This window comes from Empidonax traillii, unplaced genomic scaffold, assembly GCF_003031625.1.
Source record: "Empidonax traillii isolate 1590-97213 ecotype Southwest subspecies unplaced genomic scaffold, ASM303162v1 scaffold1914:size93637, whole genome shotgun sequence".
Lineage (NCBI taxonomy): Eukaryota > Metazoa > Chordata > Aves > Passeriformes > Tyrannidae > Empidonax > Empidonax traillii.
The window spans coordinates 25,012-40,654 of record NW_020957107.1 but is presented as its reverse complement, the minus strand read 5'-3'; the positions used below and the strand labels follow the sequence as shown (position 1 = coordinate 40,654).

Here is a 15,643-nt window from a genome sequence, read left to right as displayed (position 1 = left end):
ATTGGTCTTTTGTGTCTTAGCAGACAATCACATCTGTGCTCGTGGGAAGGATGTGGCAAACGTGGGATTTGAAAATATCTGTCCAGATTTTACTTTAGAAGCAGGGTTAGCTCAGTCAGAGATTCTTCCAGTTCACAGTTGATTATGAAGGTATCTGCTACAGAAATCATGAAAACTGAAATGCAGAGAAATAATCTCTTCTGAAAGCCACTCATGCACCAGGGCATTTCACATTCCATCCAAATAAATGAACTGCCAGAGGAAGCAGGTCAGAAACAGATTACCTAATTCCCAAAGAAAACCCTGCCTGAACACCACTACCTTCCACCAAAAAGGTATTTTCAACCTAGACGCTTAACAATGTCCAGGGGATTCCCACCAGAAGCAGAAGATTTGGGATCCTAAACCTGAAAGTGATTCAGGTCCAGACAATTCACACGGAACTGGAAACTCTTGAGCCTAAACTAAAAAAACCTGAGAGGAGAAAATAAACATTTGAACAAAGATGCTGAAAGAGAGACTTACACAACATGCAACTGATCCTCCAACACATTGTACCTGGCCCTGAATATTTTATGCTCCCAGAAGAACTCTCTGGGACAGTGTCACAGGATCCTTCTGGGAGGATCTCGTGTCCACACGGCAGGTGGTGAGGTCAGCACTGGAGCTCAGTGCACAGCACTCACACAGGCTCCCAGTCCTCATGTCCATAACCAGAAACCTCACTGGCCTTTCCCACTGGATCTACCCCCAAACAATTCAAATATCAGTTTAAGCTTCCTGGCAGCTCCTTTGGAGTGAGCAGAAACCCCTGTGTGAGCAGGGAGGGCAAACAAAGATGAGCAGAGCCAGAGAATTCAGCAGTGCCCAGCCTGGCACGGCTGGCACAGCCCCAGCATCCCCCAGGCAGATCCAGATCCCTGCCCACCAGCCACTCCAACTTTCCAAAAGTGCTTACAGCACTCACCACCAGACCTGAGACCACAAAAAAAAAGGTATTATGAAGAGCAGAAAGAAGCCCTTCCAAAACAGCTGTACCTCAAATCCCAAACCACCATGAGGAATGCCAGCCCCTATATATAGAAAGCTTTATGGGATCAGCAGGTATTAACTTTTTGTTAATCTGCTGGAGCAGCACTGCCCTGAGTGAGCAATATGAGCAAAACTCATCTATTTATTCTCCCATTTCAGTGGGAAGCCCAAGCAGCACACCCAGCCAGACTGAGCACCCACAGGAGCACGGAGGGAACGGGGAGGTGGGAGGGGATCCTCAGTCAGGCTCTGCCTGATGGAATCACTGACCTCAGCACAGCACCAGGACCTGCCCCAGAGCACTTCCCACTGACTCACCCACACCCTGCAGCTCCTGAGTGGGGTCAGAGCACCCAGGAAAAGGGAGAACAATCACCCAGGGCAATGAAGTATTTGGGAGAACCCCCCCACTCACATTTACATACAGGACAAAATCTGGACATCCTTCCCAGCGTTGATTGTTTCTGCATAAATCCTTCCAATACAGGAATTTCCTGGGGTGGTAATTCAAAGTAAATACTTCCCAGAATATCACTGGGTCAGTTTTTCCTTAAATGTTTTGGAAGTCCCATGAATCACAGAATCACTAAGGTTGGAAAAGACCTCTAAGATCACCAAGTCCAACGTTTGTTAATGTTCACCACTGACCCCTGTCCCCAAGTGCCACATCCACAGGATGTCTGAACACTTCCAGGGATGGTGACTCCACCACTGCCCTGGGTACCTGTGCCAGTGCCTGATCACCTTTTCCATGGAGAAATATTCCCTAATCTCCAATCTAAACCTCCACTGGCACAACTTGGGGCTGTTCCCTCTCCTCCTGTCCCTGTTCTCTGGAAGCAGAGCCTGAACCCCCCCCCCAGCTCCCCCCTCCTGTCAGGGAGTTGCAGAGCCAGAAGGTCCCCCCTGAGCCTCCTTTTCTCCAGGCTGAGCCCCCCCAGCTCCCTCAGCTGCTCCTGCTGCTCCAGCCCCTTCCCAGCTCCCTTCCCTTCCCTGGACACCTCCAGCCCCTCCATGTCACGAGGGGCCCAGAACTGACTCCAGGTCCAGCCTCACCCCATCGTTTATACTCACAATATTCATTAAATTACAATATACTTCTGAACTATTCATTCCTTACTAATCCTGTGACACTGTCATTTGAAATCCTCTCACACCTCCTGGCCAGGGGGACTGAGGAGATTGTGAGTGCCAGCATTTCCAGAGCTCTGGCGTGCCCAGCCAGACTCTGAGGGAGGGAGCAGCTTTTCAGAGCAGTGTTGTGGTTTGGGGAGGGAGGACAAGCAGAGCCATCAGGCACAGGGCCGGCAGCAGGGGCAGAGCTGGAGGGCTCTGAGAGCACAGGGGAACGAGCTGAGAGGAGCTCTTTTATTCCTGCTGGGCTGCCAAGTGGGAAAGGAGCCTTTCCCAGCTCGGTGGAAAAGGCCCCTTAATGAAATGCTATGGCAACCACTCGGGATTGCTCTCACTGCCACCCTCCAGCACATCACAAACACCCCAGCAGCACAGCTAACCCCGGACAGCTGCAGATGGAGCTGAGATTGCTCAACAAAGCTGTGCAAACAGCACAGTCACAACTGCACTTCTCAGTGCCTTCCACCAAAGAGGTGCTGGGAGCATTTCACAGCCATTAACAAGATACACAAGCTGGGTTTAAAATAAGCCCGAATTCCTCAAGAATTCCAAGATCTCACCTCGAAAATATGTGCATTTAAATGAGTGTGAGTGGCTAAAATAAAAAGGAAAGTATCATGAATCAAAGACACAGTCCTTTTGAAATGAAAGTGGGTCATGGTAGGAAGCCAAAATGTCACTTTATAGGATTTTTCATTTCCCAAGCCATGTTTTTTGAATTAACTTTGAAAAACACTAAACCCTTATTCCAAGCTGGGGCCAAGACAGAACTTGGGGTTTGCTGACAATTCCAGAGACATTCACAAAAGCAAAATGTGAATGAAGCTGAAAAATCCCTGATCTGAACACCATTCCTAGGAAATGGGAGTGTCCATCAGCAGCTCATGAGAAGACCCTGAGACTGGAATGGAGATCACTGCACAACCTTTCCGGGTTACAGCCCAGCAAACGAAATGCACCTGATTTGAGAGTCAAACCTGTTACTCACTGCAACAGCCCCTCCAGCCCAGACACAGCAGCAAAATGGCAGGAAATATTAGTCCCTCCTTGTCGTGCTCTGTCAGGGTTAAATACAGTGTTCTAAGGGAAGGATTATTAGCAGTAAATGCCACAACAAGCAAGGTATTTTCCAACATAAATGGGTAATTACACCATTCTAAACCACAGAAGTTTGGAGTAATTAGAAGATGAAATTAAATAACAAGCGTGAAATATGACATTTCTTTTGTTTGAAGCACTGTAGGATTGATCAGTTTTTGGCAGGACTTTGAAACGAACTCCATGAAATCACGCTGAGCACAAGCACATGATGATCTCACATGAGAGGAAGATCAACTTCCAGGAAACCAGCAACAACCACCCCCTCCTTTTTCTCTTTTCTTCTTGTAATAACCTTAACAAACATTACCTGTGGCACCACCAGGATGCTTCACACCCCAAACACCTCGTGGAGGTGAAACAACTTTGCAAACTCGTTATGCCTCAGGCAGATCCTGGTACAGCTCAGCACAGATCAGGGAAGAGGCTGGGAGGAAATGGGGATCACTTGCCAGGCTTCCATCAGGCTCCCCAAAAGCAGCACTTCATGCCAAGCACCACTGAAGGAGTCATGTAGATTCTCAGTGTTCGCAGTCCTTGGGCATGAGCACTGAATTATCAACTGAACCAACAGCCAAGAGCAGCAACAAGCACGAGGTGCTGCTTTCCACTCATTGGAAAGCATCAGAAAGCAACATATTAGATGTTAAGTAAAAATAGGACATTGTTTAAATATTCTTTGGGATAAATAACGAGATCCTTTGTTCAGATTTCTCCGTGGCTGGGGAGAAAGAGAATTCCAAGGGTGCTCCCACACACACTGCTCAGCCTCCCTCCAGCAGAGCAGATGAGAACACACCAGAGGTGAGCAGCGAGAGGGAAAGTGCCCTGAGCTCATTCCAGCCCAAATCCAGCAGGGCTGAGGGCACTGAGCTCAGGGAACAGGTTCCAACTTGGAAGGACCTTCCTAAAGCCAAGCTTATCTCCCACTGGGCTGCTGATAAACTGTGCGTGTTTTAACATCAGTTTGCCCTTGCTGCCCAGCTCTCCAGGGATTTATTCCCCCATCCTGGGGTAAGGATGCCAGGCACTGTGCTGTGCTCCAGGGGGACACACCCTGGCAGCACCAGGGGGAGCCTCTGTTGGGCCACTGGCAGCAGATTTGAGTATTATTTATTAGAAACACGATGCATTCCCCAGTGCCCCCTTGTCCACTCCAACCACAGCGAGATCACGAGGTTCCCTGGCCAAACAACACTGAAAGGAATGCAGAAAGTCAATGTACAGTTTTTTTTTCTTTTCCTCATGTTTGCTCAAGTTATACATACCAACTGGAACCTGGTGTGATGCATTCTAAACTGACCCACAAACCAAGAAAAACCTCTGAACCTCATTCTAAAGATCCAGAGAGATGCTCTGCGAGGAGTTCAGAGCAGACAGCAAACCCAGACCAGCCCCCACAGCCCCTTAAGGCACCACAAAAAACACACATGACCCTCTGAACAGGTAGAGAACACCAGGGTTGGGTTTCAGGGAAGAAACAGTTGCTTGCCCAAAGTGACTCCAAGCCAGACCCAGGTCAGCACACACACCCAGACAGGCTGAGCACGGCAGCACCAGCAGCAGTCCCAGTCTCCTCTGGGTGCTGAGCAGCCCCAGGTCCCTCAGATGCTCCAGGCCAGAGATAATTCACTATCTCACACAAAAAAGGACTTCAGAGCCATCCTGACCCCTCCCAGGCAGGTTTGGCCAAGGGGCCAACAGCGAAGGGGGAAGCAGTAACCCCCAAATCCTGGTGGGAATCAGCAAACGGGTTGGAGATGGCCCTTAATTATCTCCAGAATGATCAGTCCCTTAATATAAATCCATCTTCAGTCTGATCACAGCATTTGTTAATTTAATTGCAGCAATTAAACAAATCCTCAGGGGCCTCTGCTGTCTAAACCATATCCAGGCAGACAACTCTAAGCCTGGAGAAATGCGTCAGATGAAACTGCAAATACAAGATGTACTCCAAGTTTTATTTTTACCTTACTTTGCAAAAAGCTCTGCAAGTGTTTTTACAGTAGATTTTTTCACCTTGCTCATTCCAGACATCCCCCTGTGCACTTTCAGGCTCTGCTCAAGTCAGGCTTCATTGCAAGCACGTGCTTTGCTGGATGCATAGGAAACAGTCACTTCCTTCTAGGGAACTAAAGTAGCTATTGTTGCAAAAACTCAGCTGACTGGAATTAGTTCAGAGGGAAACATCACCAAAAGAGATGTTTAATGATGCACTAATACTATATAAAAACAGAACACTGAAAAATTACGAAGCTGTAACAGCCATGAGGGCTTTATAATTATGGGAAGGTAAGGAGGATAATGAAGAAAAAACATTGTTAGCAGCCACTGCCGACTTCTTAAATTCAGCACAAATATTTGTGTCATTAAAGTAAGTTTGTTCACTCCTCCTTGCTGGACAATCACACCATTCTTTCCAAACAAAGGTGCACTCTCCGGGCTGGAGCTGACTCAGTGATAGCTTGGAGTGATGGATTTTACACAGCCCTGCCATGGAGACTGAGCCAACCAGGAGAAAGTTTCAACACTCCCACACTGGCACCTCCCTCCGTTTACACACCTTTGAACACGGGGATCTCTCGGTGGAAGTTTTCAGGTGTGAACGTCCAGGTCATCCCAGGGACAGCAATTAAAAAGACACAGCTAATCCAAACCAGCACTGAACTCTGGGGGTCACAAACCCTGCCTGCTCAGGGATGAGGGGAGCTGGTATGACCCAACCATCTCTGTGCCCAGTTACCCTCAGGATCCAACAGGACTCACTCCTTACAGTTATTTCAGTTACTTTGAACGCTTGCTTCTCGTTTAAAAAAAGAATCACCTTTATGAGCTACTGACACCACCACTAACCATGTTATTTTCTGCACCTCTTCCCCTACTCCAACACCTTTATGCTTCCTGCCACCTGGATTTCAGCAGACTCCCCTTTAGATTAGGAAGCATTTCATTGATCAGAGGTTTTTAATAACCCAAGGAACACAAATGCTTCTTTGTGACTGGTCCCATGACTCTGTTCTGTCTGCAATGCTGCCCTTGCTGCTCTTTCCATGGCACAGAACAGGATACAGTAGCAGGAACACTCCCCAGTGAACAATCTAAAGGTACTCTCTGCACGCAAATGTATTCTCTAACCCACATTGTGGAGGAAGAGCTTTTCCCTCACTCGAGTGGCCACTGATGACAGGAAATCACAAAAGGCCTCATTTTCTGCACTCAGCACTGGGACCAAGATCTGCATCAAAAAGCAGCAAATAAACAAGTCTCAGCATCCGATCACAGCGCTGAAATGGAATTTCTATCTGTATTTTACTTTGATTTTTCAGGCTGTTCCTTTACTGACCCCACTAAAGGCACAGTGCATGGCCAATCCACTCCTTAGGTACAGAAAGCTCTTCCCTTGCCCTGCACCTGGCCAGGCACAATACTTCCTTCCACACGTCTGGATCCTTTCAAACCCTCAGCAGAGACGGCTCCAACCCAACCTGGACTGGGAACAAAGCTGTTGGCCCCACTTGTGGCACAGCCAATTAAGGAATATTTAATACAGGAGAGAGCAAGAAGCTCATGAAAGGCAGCGCTAATGCACAGGCTCAGCTGCTCCTGCAGGAGGACAGAGCCACACCTTGGCTCGTGTCCCACGCTGGGACACGGCAGGTGAGGCAGGACACACTCACACACAGCCCAGACTGGAGTGAGGTCCTTACCCAACCCTCTTTGTGTACTGTTTCTATTTCCCACTCTTGTCTTTCCCAGCGACTCAAAGAATTAACAATAGCAACCCCAGAGCCACTCGAAAGTGGGTGGAATAATGAGCTGCCTTCAGAGCTATTAACACACATCTGCCACGCAGTGACTGATCAGCTGCACAGCCTCAAAGAGCCGCCCGGCATCAATGAACTGCACAGCCTCAGGCACCAAAAGGCTTCTGAGCACCCCTCAAAATGCCCTGCTGATGTCCCATCCCACATCCTTTGCCATCAGACCCCAATACTCCCCCCCGTGTCCGAGGCCCAGGAGCCACAGCATTAGAAGGCCTTGCTCACGACAGGCTGAGATGCTCAAAGGTTCCTCCAAACTCCTGCAGACGTCACTGTAGAGGAGAAGCTGGAGCTGTGCAGTGGAGCACAGCAGCCCTTTATTTAGGGAAAAAGGGGTTTGAACAGTGAAAGTCCCCTGTCCTTAGGTAACCTGCTGCCCAGGCTGAGCAGTGGAACGTTTCTCTCCAGCATTATATCAACAACTGACACAAATTATGTTTTTCCAACCAGAAGCACAGATTGCTCCTTTCACTGCTCCAACTTGCTTCTGTACAAAACAGCTTCCTAAATGTAAACCAGCAACGAGATACCTATCACCAAACACCCCAGAGGACAAAATGAATTTTTTAATATGCTTTTTCCTGAAAGGATCGATTGACAGGAACACAAAGGGCTGATCCTGGCACACACAGCACAGCCTGGGAGAAGAGGGAGGGGGTTTTCTAAAGTTATGAGAGAAGTGTGGAGACATTTAATGCAGGACTTTTTGAATCCCTTCTCCCTCCTTAAGTGTCCTCCAGTAAATCAGAGCCACCTGAAACAGAGGGCTGTGGTCTGGACAGGACAAAGCACCTGATTGACATCTCTGCTTCTGCTCCTTTATCATTTCAGTTTTATAAAGAAGCCTCTCACCACAGCATCTGACAGCAGCTTCCTTGGTGGGAACAACAAATTCCTTAACTGCAAACACTGTGCAAGAGCCAAACACCATCACAGGATTATCCTTTCCCTTATTTCACAGTTGGGAGAACAGACAGCATCTATCAGTTTGGAACATCCTGGAGAAAATCCAGGATACTTCTAACAGCCTGGGGTTCAAGCTGAGAGTGCTGTGTAGCAGATCCATAAGGAGTAGGCACAAAGTGGGAGAAGTTATTCCATGGGGTACAAAACCGTGAGACTCACAGCTTTCATGAGCCAAAGGATTAATTTTCCAAAAGAGAAAGAATGAGGTATTGGGAGTGAAAATCGGGAGAACACAGCAGGATCAGGTCGTTCTTGGAACGTCTGGCTTTGCCTCAGACTTTGAACTGGCTCTGGGAAACACCACAGGGACCGAAGTGTTGGAAAGTAAACACAACGTGTCAACCCCGGCAAGGAGCTAATGCTGTGCTGCCACCTCATCCTTCCTTCCCCTGCCCATGATGCAGCTCCAGCATTCCCTGGAAAACTGGAAAACGCACACAACAGGGACTGTGTTAACCACCTCCTCCCTCTTACCTCACATCCTGCAGCTTCAGTGGCTGAAACTCAAAATAAGCGGCTCAGCCCTGGATACAGAGCAGGAGGGACAATGGGAATGCCTCTGACAGGGAATCATGCCCTGCAGACAGGCTGGGAGCTGCAGGACACAATTTACCAATAAAGAGCTGCAACCTCCCGTGGGGGGTGAGATTTGGGGTCCCAGCGACACAGGGGGGATCACAAACCCATCAAGCAGGAGCACAGCGGGGCTGTCAAAGAGAAAGCCGCGTGTGAAATGAGGTGAGAAGCACCTGGGACATCCTGCACGGTGGAACACAAATCACTCACCTGCCGCGGTACCCCAGGAAGGGGAAAGGAATAAACCCTCCTTGCCCAGAAGGGTGAAGGGGGGGGAAAGGGATGGCAAAACTCAACACATAAAAAAATAACTAAATCAGAAACCAAAGCAAAAATCACTCCTCCATTTCTTGCCACGTTGTTTTCATTTAACAACCACTGTCCTTTCCAGAGACAGCTCTTCGTGGAGTTAACTCCTGCTGAGCTGAGACCAACAGCCAACATCCTCCTCCCCCCACACTGCTGTTTGATTAAACAAAATTTGCTGCTCTGAACAGGACAGACTGTGTGTCTTAAGCTCGAACACTTATCCTTCAGACACACAAATGTTGGTTGAACAGCCACACTCAGTACTGGAGCAACATTTAACAGACACAATGAACAATGGAAGCACTGTAGGAGAAGGAGGAAGAATTTTTGCAGCTACTTCCTCGAAAAGAGCTTTTTGATTTTGTAACATCACCTGAAAGTTAGCAAATGTCTGGGCAGCGTTTAATCCAGGCCCTAAAGCTCACCAGCAGGTTTCCAGCTGAGCCAGGACAAGGCACAGTCCTTGGAATTAGGCAGGATCTTTGAAGGATTCCCAAACAGTCTGTGCCACACAACACACACATCTCACCAGTCTTAATGAGCTGAACACACCCAGAATCTGGGGGTTAATTTGTGCTGTGCTCATGAGGATATAAAAAGCAATTACCCCTACAGTTATCTGTTTTGAAATCTTACCACTTGTGCTCCAAACTAAAGAGTTTAAGATGTGTTGTCAGAGACAACACTTCTGCTCTGACCTCACTAAATCCCAGAATGTGAATTTATTGAGCAACAACTTCCTTCAAACACACAGAGCCCTGCAAAATTACCCAAGGTGTGTTCTTTCCTGGCTCCAGAGGACACCAAAGCCACTGGATTTGAACCATTTCTTGTCACAGACTGAAAACAAGCTCAGAGTGGCTCATGGTGCACAGGAACCTGCTCGTGCTGCACTCGTGCTCTTTAGGAAGCTGTTTGTGACAGAATTGTTTGAGAAAGGAGAACAGCACGTTCCATTCTTCTCCAAGAACTGGGGCCAGCCCAGACCTTCACCAGGGGGATCCTCGGAGGTCTGAGAGTTGAGGAAACGTTTTCTGCCCTATGCACAAAAGAATAAAGCAGGTTTACTAAAAGCAGCACAACACACAGAGTGCTGTGGGGAGGGCTCAAAGGAACACAGCTCAGCAGGGCCAGGTTTGGGGAGAACATCAGACTCGTAACAAATTCCATGCAGAAATGGTTTTTCCACTTTTCTGTCACGTTTCCAAACATTTTGCAGGGCAGTGTTTTCCTCTGCCACCAAACCAACACCCATAAATTTAACTTACACTAAAATAAACCCGATTCCATGATCCCAATGGGTCCCTTCCAACTCAGCATATTCTATAAAACCACAAGTTTCCAAGTGTAGCAACACCTTGCCCTGTGCACAAGGGACTTAAAAACCATTTGAACAGTCCAGAGATTCTGAAAGCTCTGTTCTGTGTTTCAGCCCAGCAGCACCAGCAATGACAAAATCTGTTTTCCAAGTATTTAATGGAATTACACGTTCCCAACTTTCCCAGCTGCTTTGGACAGCTGATACCACTTGGTTATTGTATTTGTATAAAAAGACATCGTAGTCTTATTTCTTTTTCAGCCTGTTACTACCCAGAGCAACTCCCCAACACCCCAGCAAGGCCCAACTGTTACACCAGACGTAAAAAAAAAGCTTCTCAGGTCGTGACTGACTTGAAGATGAACACGAGTGACATCCTCGGTGCCCGTTACTTCCCAGTCACCGTGTGACACCTCGCTGGGGAGCCTCACATAACACGTTCTTGATGATTAATTATTTCACCTATACTAATTTCCTGATCACGTGGCTCTCATGCATGAGGGATAACAGGCCAGCACCCACAACGGAGTGCTGCTCAGAAAGAGCTCCGAGAGAGGGGCTTTTCAGTCAGAGGATGCACAGCGGGAATAACCTGGAAGCTGAATTATGACTGAGCTCAGCTCTCCTGGAGATCAGCTTCGTGGTGAAGAATATCTAGCTGACTACACGTGACTGGAGGGCTGTGGAGGAAGGAATTCCCCTATATTAGTCCGCTATATTGCTCGTGTATGTGTGTGTACATATATATATATATATTTCTATGTATATGTATATCAGGGATCTCAATGCCTCAATACCACACTAAATGGGAAGGCGAGCACCAAGCGTGACCCTCCCTTATGAAGTTCCGTGCTCTCTCCCAGCCTGTCCCTCCGTCCCCACACCCCGGCGTCACCTTCCTCCTTCTGATTCCCGCTTCCCCCTTCCCCGGGCCCACACCCGCGCCCCAGACACGGCCCCTGCGGGCAGCGAGCGGCGACACCCCCGGCCCGACCCTCACCTCGTCCTCCTTGTGGTTGCGGATGCCGCGCACCAGGTCCTGCAGGTTCTTGTCGAACATGCGGTCGATGCTGCCCTTCACCATCTTCAGCGCCATGGCGGTGGCGGCGGCGGGGCCTGTGCCGGGCTGAGGGGGCCGGGCCCGGTCGGGGTTGGGGGGGTGCTGGGGCCGTCGCGGTGCCGCTGCCGCTCGGAGCCGGGTGGGACCAGCGGTGCCGGGCGCTCACATGCCGGGGGGCTCGGAGGGGCTCGTGGGGCGCGGGTGGAGCGGCCCCGGCGGGCGAGAGGGCGAGCGGGCAGGGCAGGGACGGCCCCGGCCGCGGGCGCAGCTCCGGCCGGCGCTGGGGCTCCGGCGCCGACAAAATGGCGGCCGGTCAGCTGAGGGCGAGGCCACGCCCCCTGTACGACCACGCCCCTTAACGAGAGACCACGCCCCCACCGGCCCTCTCAGCCGCGCCGCGCTCCCTCTAGCCACGCCTACTCCATCAAACCACGCCCATTCCACTCAGACCGCGCCCGTAAATGTAGCCACGCCCCCAGCAGCTTCTGGCGCGCCCGCCGGGCCCTCCGATCTCCAGCCACGCCCCCCGACCGCGTGGACACGCCCCTGATGAATGGACACGCCCCCCCGACTGGGCGGCTACGCCCTCTCGCCCCCCCCTCTCCTGGGTCTGCCCTCTTCGTCCCCGCTCTAGACAAGCCCCCCAGCCCAGCTGGCCACGCCCTGCCCCACGGCCACGCCCAATAGTCCGAGTGCAGCTGCTCCTTCCCGCCCACTCTTATTAGCTCGCGCCCCCGATAGCTCCTGGCCACGCCCCTGCCCCATGACCACGCCTCCATAGCCAGCCCTCCGTCCATACACGGCTCGTCAGCCCCGCCCACTCCGATTAATCCACACCCATCCCATCTGGCCACGCCCCCGCATGACCACAGCCCACAGCCCACCTTGCCACGCCCCCGAACCTGCCCCGCCCACCCCAACCAGACCACGCCCACTCACGTAGGCCCCGCCCACCGGAGCACAGGGTCCTGGGGGTCCCGCCCTCCCATCCCGTGGGTTGGGAACAGCAAACACCGACCTGCAAAGGGAAACCCCAACCCAGGAAGCGCTTGGAGTGTTCAATGAGCTGCAGGACCCGACCCAGGGCCCAGAGCCCCGCGGGGTCCCGGACCGTGTGAGCAGCAGCGCTGGCAGAGGGGCAGGGAGGGGATCCTGCCCCTTCCTCAAAAACCTTGGGAAAAGCCCTGGGATTGACCCGGCCCGCTGCACCGTCACACTGTCCCACTGTCATAATACCGTCACACTGTCACTTTGTCACCGGGCCAGGCCGGGAGATGCAGGGAACACCTACAGACGAATTTGGCCCCCAAAGTTGATCCTTCCAGACTGAGTTTCCAAGGATTCCTCCTCCTGACTTGGTTCAGCCTTAAAAAATTTTCGTTTGGGGCGGGAATGACTTTTTCTTCCTGGAACCCCTGAAGGGTTTTGGGGGAGATTCCTTTAAAGCACCTTTAATTGGGAGCAGGGCTCTGACCCTCATCACTGCCACTGTTGAATCCTAAACCTTCAAATTCCCAACTTTACCTAAAGCTTTAAATTCCCAGCTTGTCATAGGTAATAACCAGAGCTCGAAATTCCCAGTTTTTGTCTTTTCTGGCTTTTGCAGCTCAGATTTATTTTATTTTTATGTATAAATGACGCCACCTCCTGTTTCTCCCGTTGTATTTTCCCAGGGAAGCATTCCCAGGGAAGGAACTGGATGGATCCCTAAGGAATGCTGTGCCTTGGGAGAGCTCTGAGAGGAGCTCCTGAGTCCCGGTGTGGGTGGGAAAACAAAATCCCGGCCATCAGATCCCTGATGGAGCTGCTGGTTCGGGCCTGCTCCTGCTTTTCCCCCAGGGCAGCACTTCCAAAAGCTTCCTCCCCCATTCCTGGCACTGGGAAAACACTCCCAAGGGTTTCACATCCTGATAAGTTTAATGAGGTTTTTACCCTGGGACATTAATTGTGATTTTTGTGTGAAGGGTTTTGGGGGGAAAAAAATGTGAAATCGGGGCTGTTCAGCATCTGAGGGTACAACTGAATGCCCGTTTTGGGGTGCCCGTTTTGGGGTGCCCGCTTTGGGGTGCCCGCTTTGGGGTGCCCGTTTTGGGGTGCCCGTTTTGGGGTGTCCATTTTGGGGTCCCTGTTTTGGGGTCCCTGTTTTGGAGTGCCCGTTTTGGGATGCCCTTATTGGGGTGCCCCTGTCCAGGTGCCCAGTGCAGATGGCACAGGGGGGATGTGTGACCCTGGGAAGGTGACCCTGAGCCTTGGCTGGTCCAGCATAGCAGTCCTGAGGTCACACCAAAACAGGGCACCCCAATGGGGGCACCGAAATCCCAGCAAGGGCACCCCAAAATGGGCACCCCAATATGGGGCACCAGGGCACGGGTCAACCCAAAACGGGCATCCTGTCACGGGCACCTCAGTCTGGGGACCGCCACATGGGGCACCCCAAAAAGGGGCACCCCAAAGTGGGCACCCACCACCCCACTGGTACCCAGGACCAGCAGGGAGGGGCAGGGCTGTGCCGTGGGGTGGTGGCACCCCGAGTGGCAGGGGGACCACCCTGGGTGCCCCCGGCCAGGTGCCCTGCCCGCCTCTGCCCCCCATCTGGGGACGGGTGCCCTGTTTGGGGTACCCTGTGTGGGGTGCCCTGTGTGGGGGTGCCCGTGTCGCGTCCCTGCCCGTCCCTGCCCGTCTCTGCCCGTCCCCGCGAGGTGGCGCCGGTGGCCCGGGAGAGCCGGGGGGACACGGCGGGACCTGCCGGGGTTTGGGAACACGCGTGGGGATCGTGTCGGGGCAGGGAGTGCCCCGCGTTTGGGGGAAGGCGGTGGGTGTTGGGGTGAGGGGTGCCCCCGGGTTTGGGTGGCGAGTGCCCTGTCTTTGGGTGGTGGATGAACTGTAGCTGTTTGGGGGCCATGGGTGTCCAGAATTTGGGTGGGGGTGGTGGGTGTTCACGTTTGGGTGCTGGGTGCCCATATTTGGGGTGCTGGGTGCCCCATGTTTGGGGTGCTGGGTGCCCCATTTTGGGGTGGTGGGTGCTCATGTTTGGGGTGCTGGGTGCCCCATTTTGGGGTGGTGGGTGCTCATTTTTGGGGTGATGGGTGCCCCGTGTTTGGGGGACGGTTGAACTGTAGCTGGTTGGGGATGATGGGTGTCCCAGATTCGGGTGACAGGTACTCACGTTTGGGTGACGGGTCAGTGGTGTCTGGTTGGGGGTGACGGGTGCCCCAAGTTTGGGTGGGGGTGATGGGTTCACTTTGGGGTGATGGGTGCCCGTGTTTGGGTGCCGAGTGCCTTGTCTTTGGGTGGTGGAGGAACTGTAGCTGGTTGGGGGTGATGGGTGTCCAAGATTTGGGTAATGGGGTGATGGTTGCTCGTGTTTGGGCAATGGGTGCCCGTTTTTGGGTGCTGGGTGCCCCAAATCCTATCCCACTCCCTCTCGGTGTGCGGGGCACGGGTGAGCTGTGGGCACAGCTGGTGTCCCCTGGGCCAGCTGGCACGGCAGGGACAAGGGCCCCATTGAGGAGCTCCGTGTGCCGTGGGTGCCCCGGGTCCTGTGCTGGGGGGGCAGGTCTGGCACCGCTGCATGGGCAGCTGGGGGGATCCCCTCGTGCCCACCCACCCTGAGCCCCCATCCCCCCACTGTCCCCACTGAAATAGGGGCACAGGGCCGGGCACGGGGGGGATGGGGCCATCCTGGAGCCTGAGGAGCAACCACTGGGGGTTTCCTGCTCAGAAAGGGAACCGGCTCCGTTTCCAGGCGAACCTGGAAGGGCTGGGTGGGAGGGAGCGCCCTGTTCCACGGAACATATTCCCAGTATCTTCCACGGGGTGGGTTCGGGGCTGCCCCGGGGGCCGAGCCAGGGATTTGTGTGCCGGGGGCTGTGCCCGGCACAGCAGCTCCCTCTGGGTTTATTTGTCCACCTCGTTCCCGGCTGGATCCGGGGCTCTGGCTCCTCGTGTGCGGCGCTCCCTCCCCTGGGAGACGATGGTGGCAGCGGCAGCCACAGCTCAGCGGGGACAAAACCCCCCAAACTGGGCTCAGATAGAGCCGGGACCAGGCTGGGGACATTGGCAACCAGGATGGGATTTACCCTGCCTGGATCTCCTCCAGCACCAGCGTGTTCACCAGGGCAGTTCACCCCCCCACCCCCGGTCCTCAGCATCGACATCTCCTGCATCCCCAGAGGGAACTGTTGCATCACTTTGTTGTTGTGGCAACTGCAGGCAGAGGATTCCCGGGGAGATTTGGCCCAGGGAGCTGCTGGGATGGATGGAAAGGGCAGATGCTGCTCCATCCCCTCCCTGGTGCAATGCAGGAGGGATCCTTTGGGAAAGTCAAGC

At 52.6% G+C, this 15,643-nt stretch overlaps 1 protein-coding gene across 2 annotated transcripts in view; it reads right to left on the bottom strand.

Moving 5' to 3' along the window:
- Nucleotides 1-11,505, bottom strand: part of AP3D1 (adaptor related protein complex 3 subunit delta 1) — a 40,489-nt gene extending 28,984 nt beyond the window's left edge. For both annotated transcript variants that reach the window (XM_027909008.1, XM_027909009.1), the window contains exon 1: nt 11,255-11,505. In XM_027909008.1, coding sequence (XP_027764809.1) covers nt 11,255-11,350 — 96 coding nt within the window. In that variant the 5' untranslated portion in view covers nt 11,351-11,505. The remainder of the gene's footprint in view (nt 1-11,254) is intronic.
- Between the last annotated feature and the right edge of the window lie 4,138 nt (nt 11,506-15,643).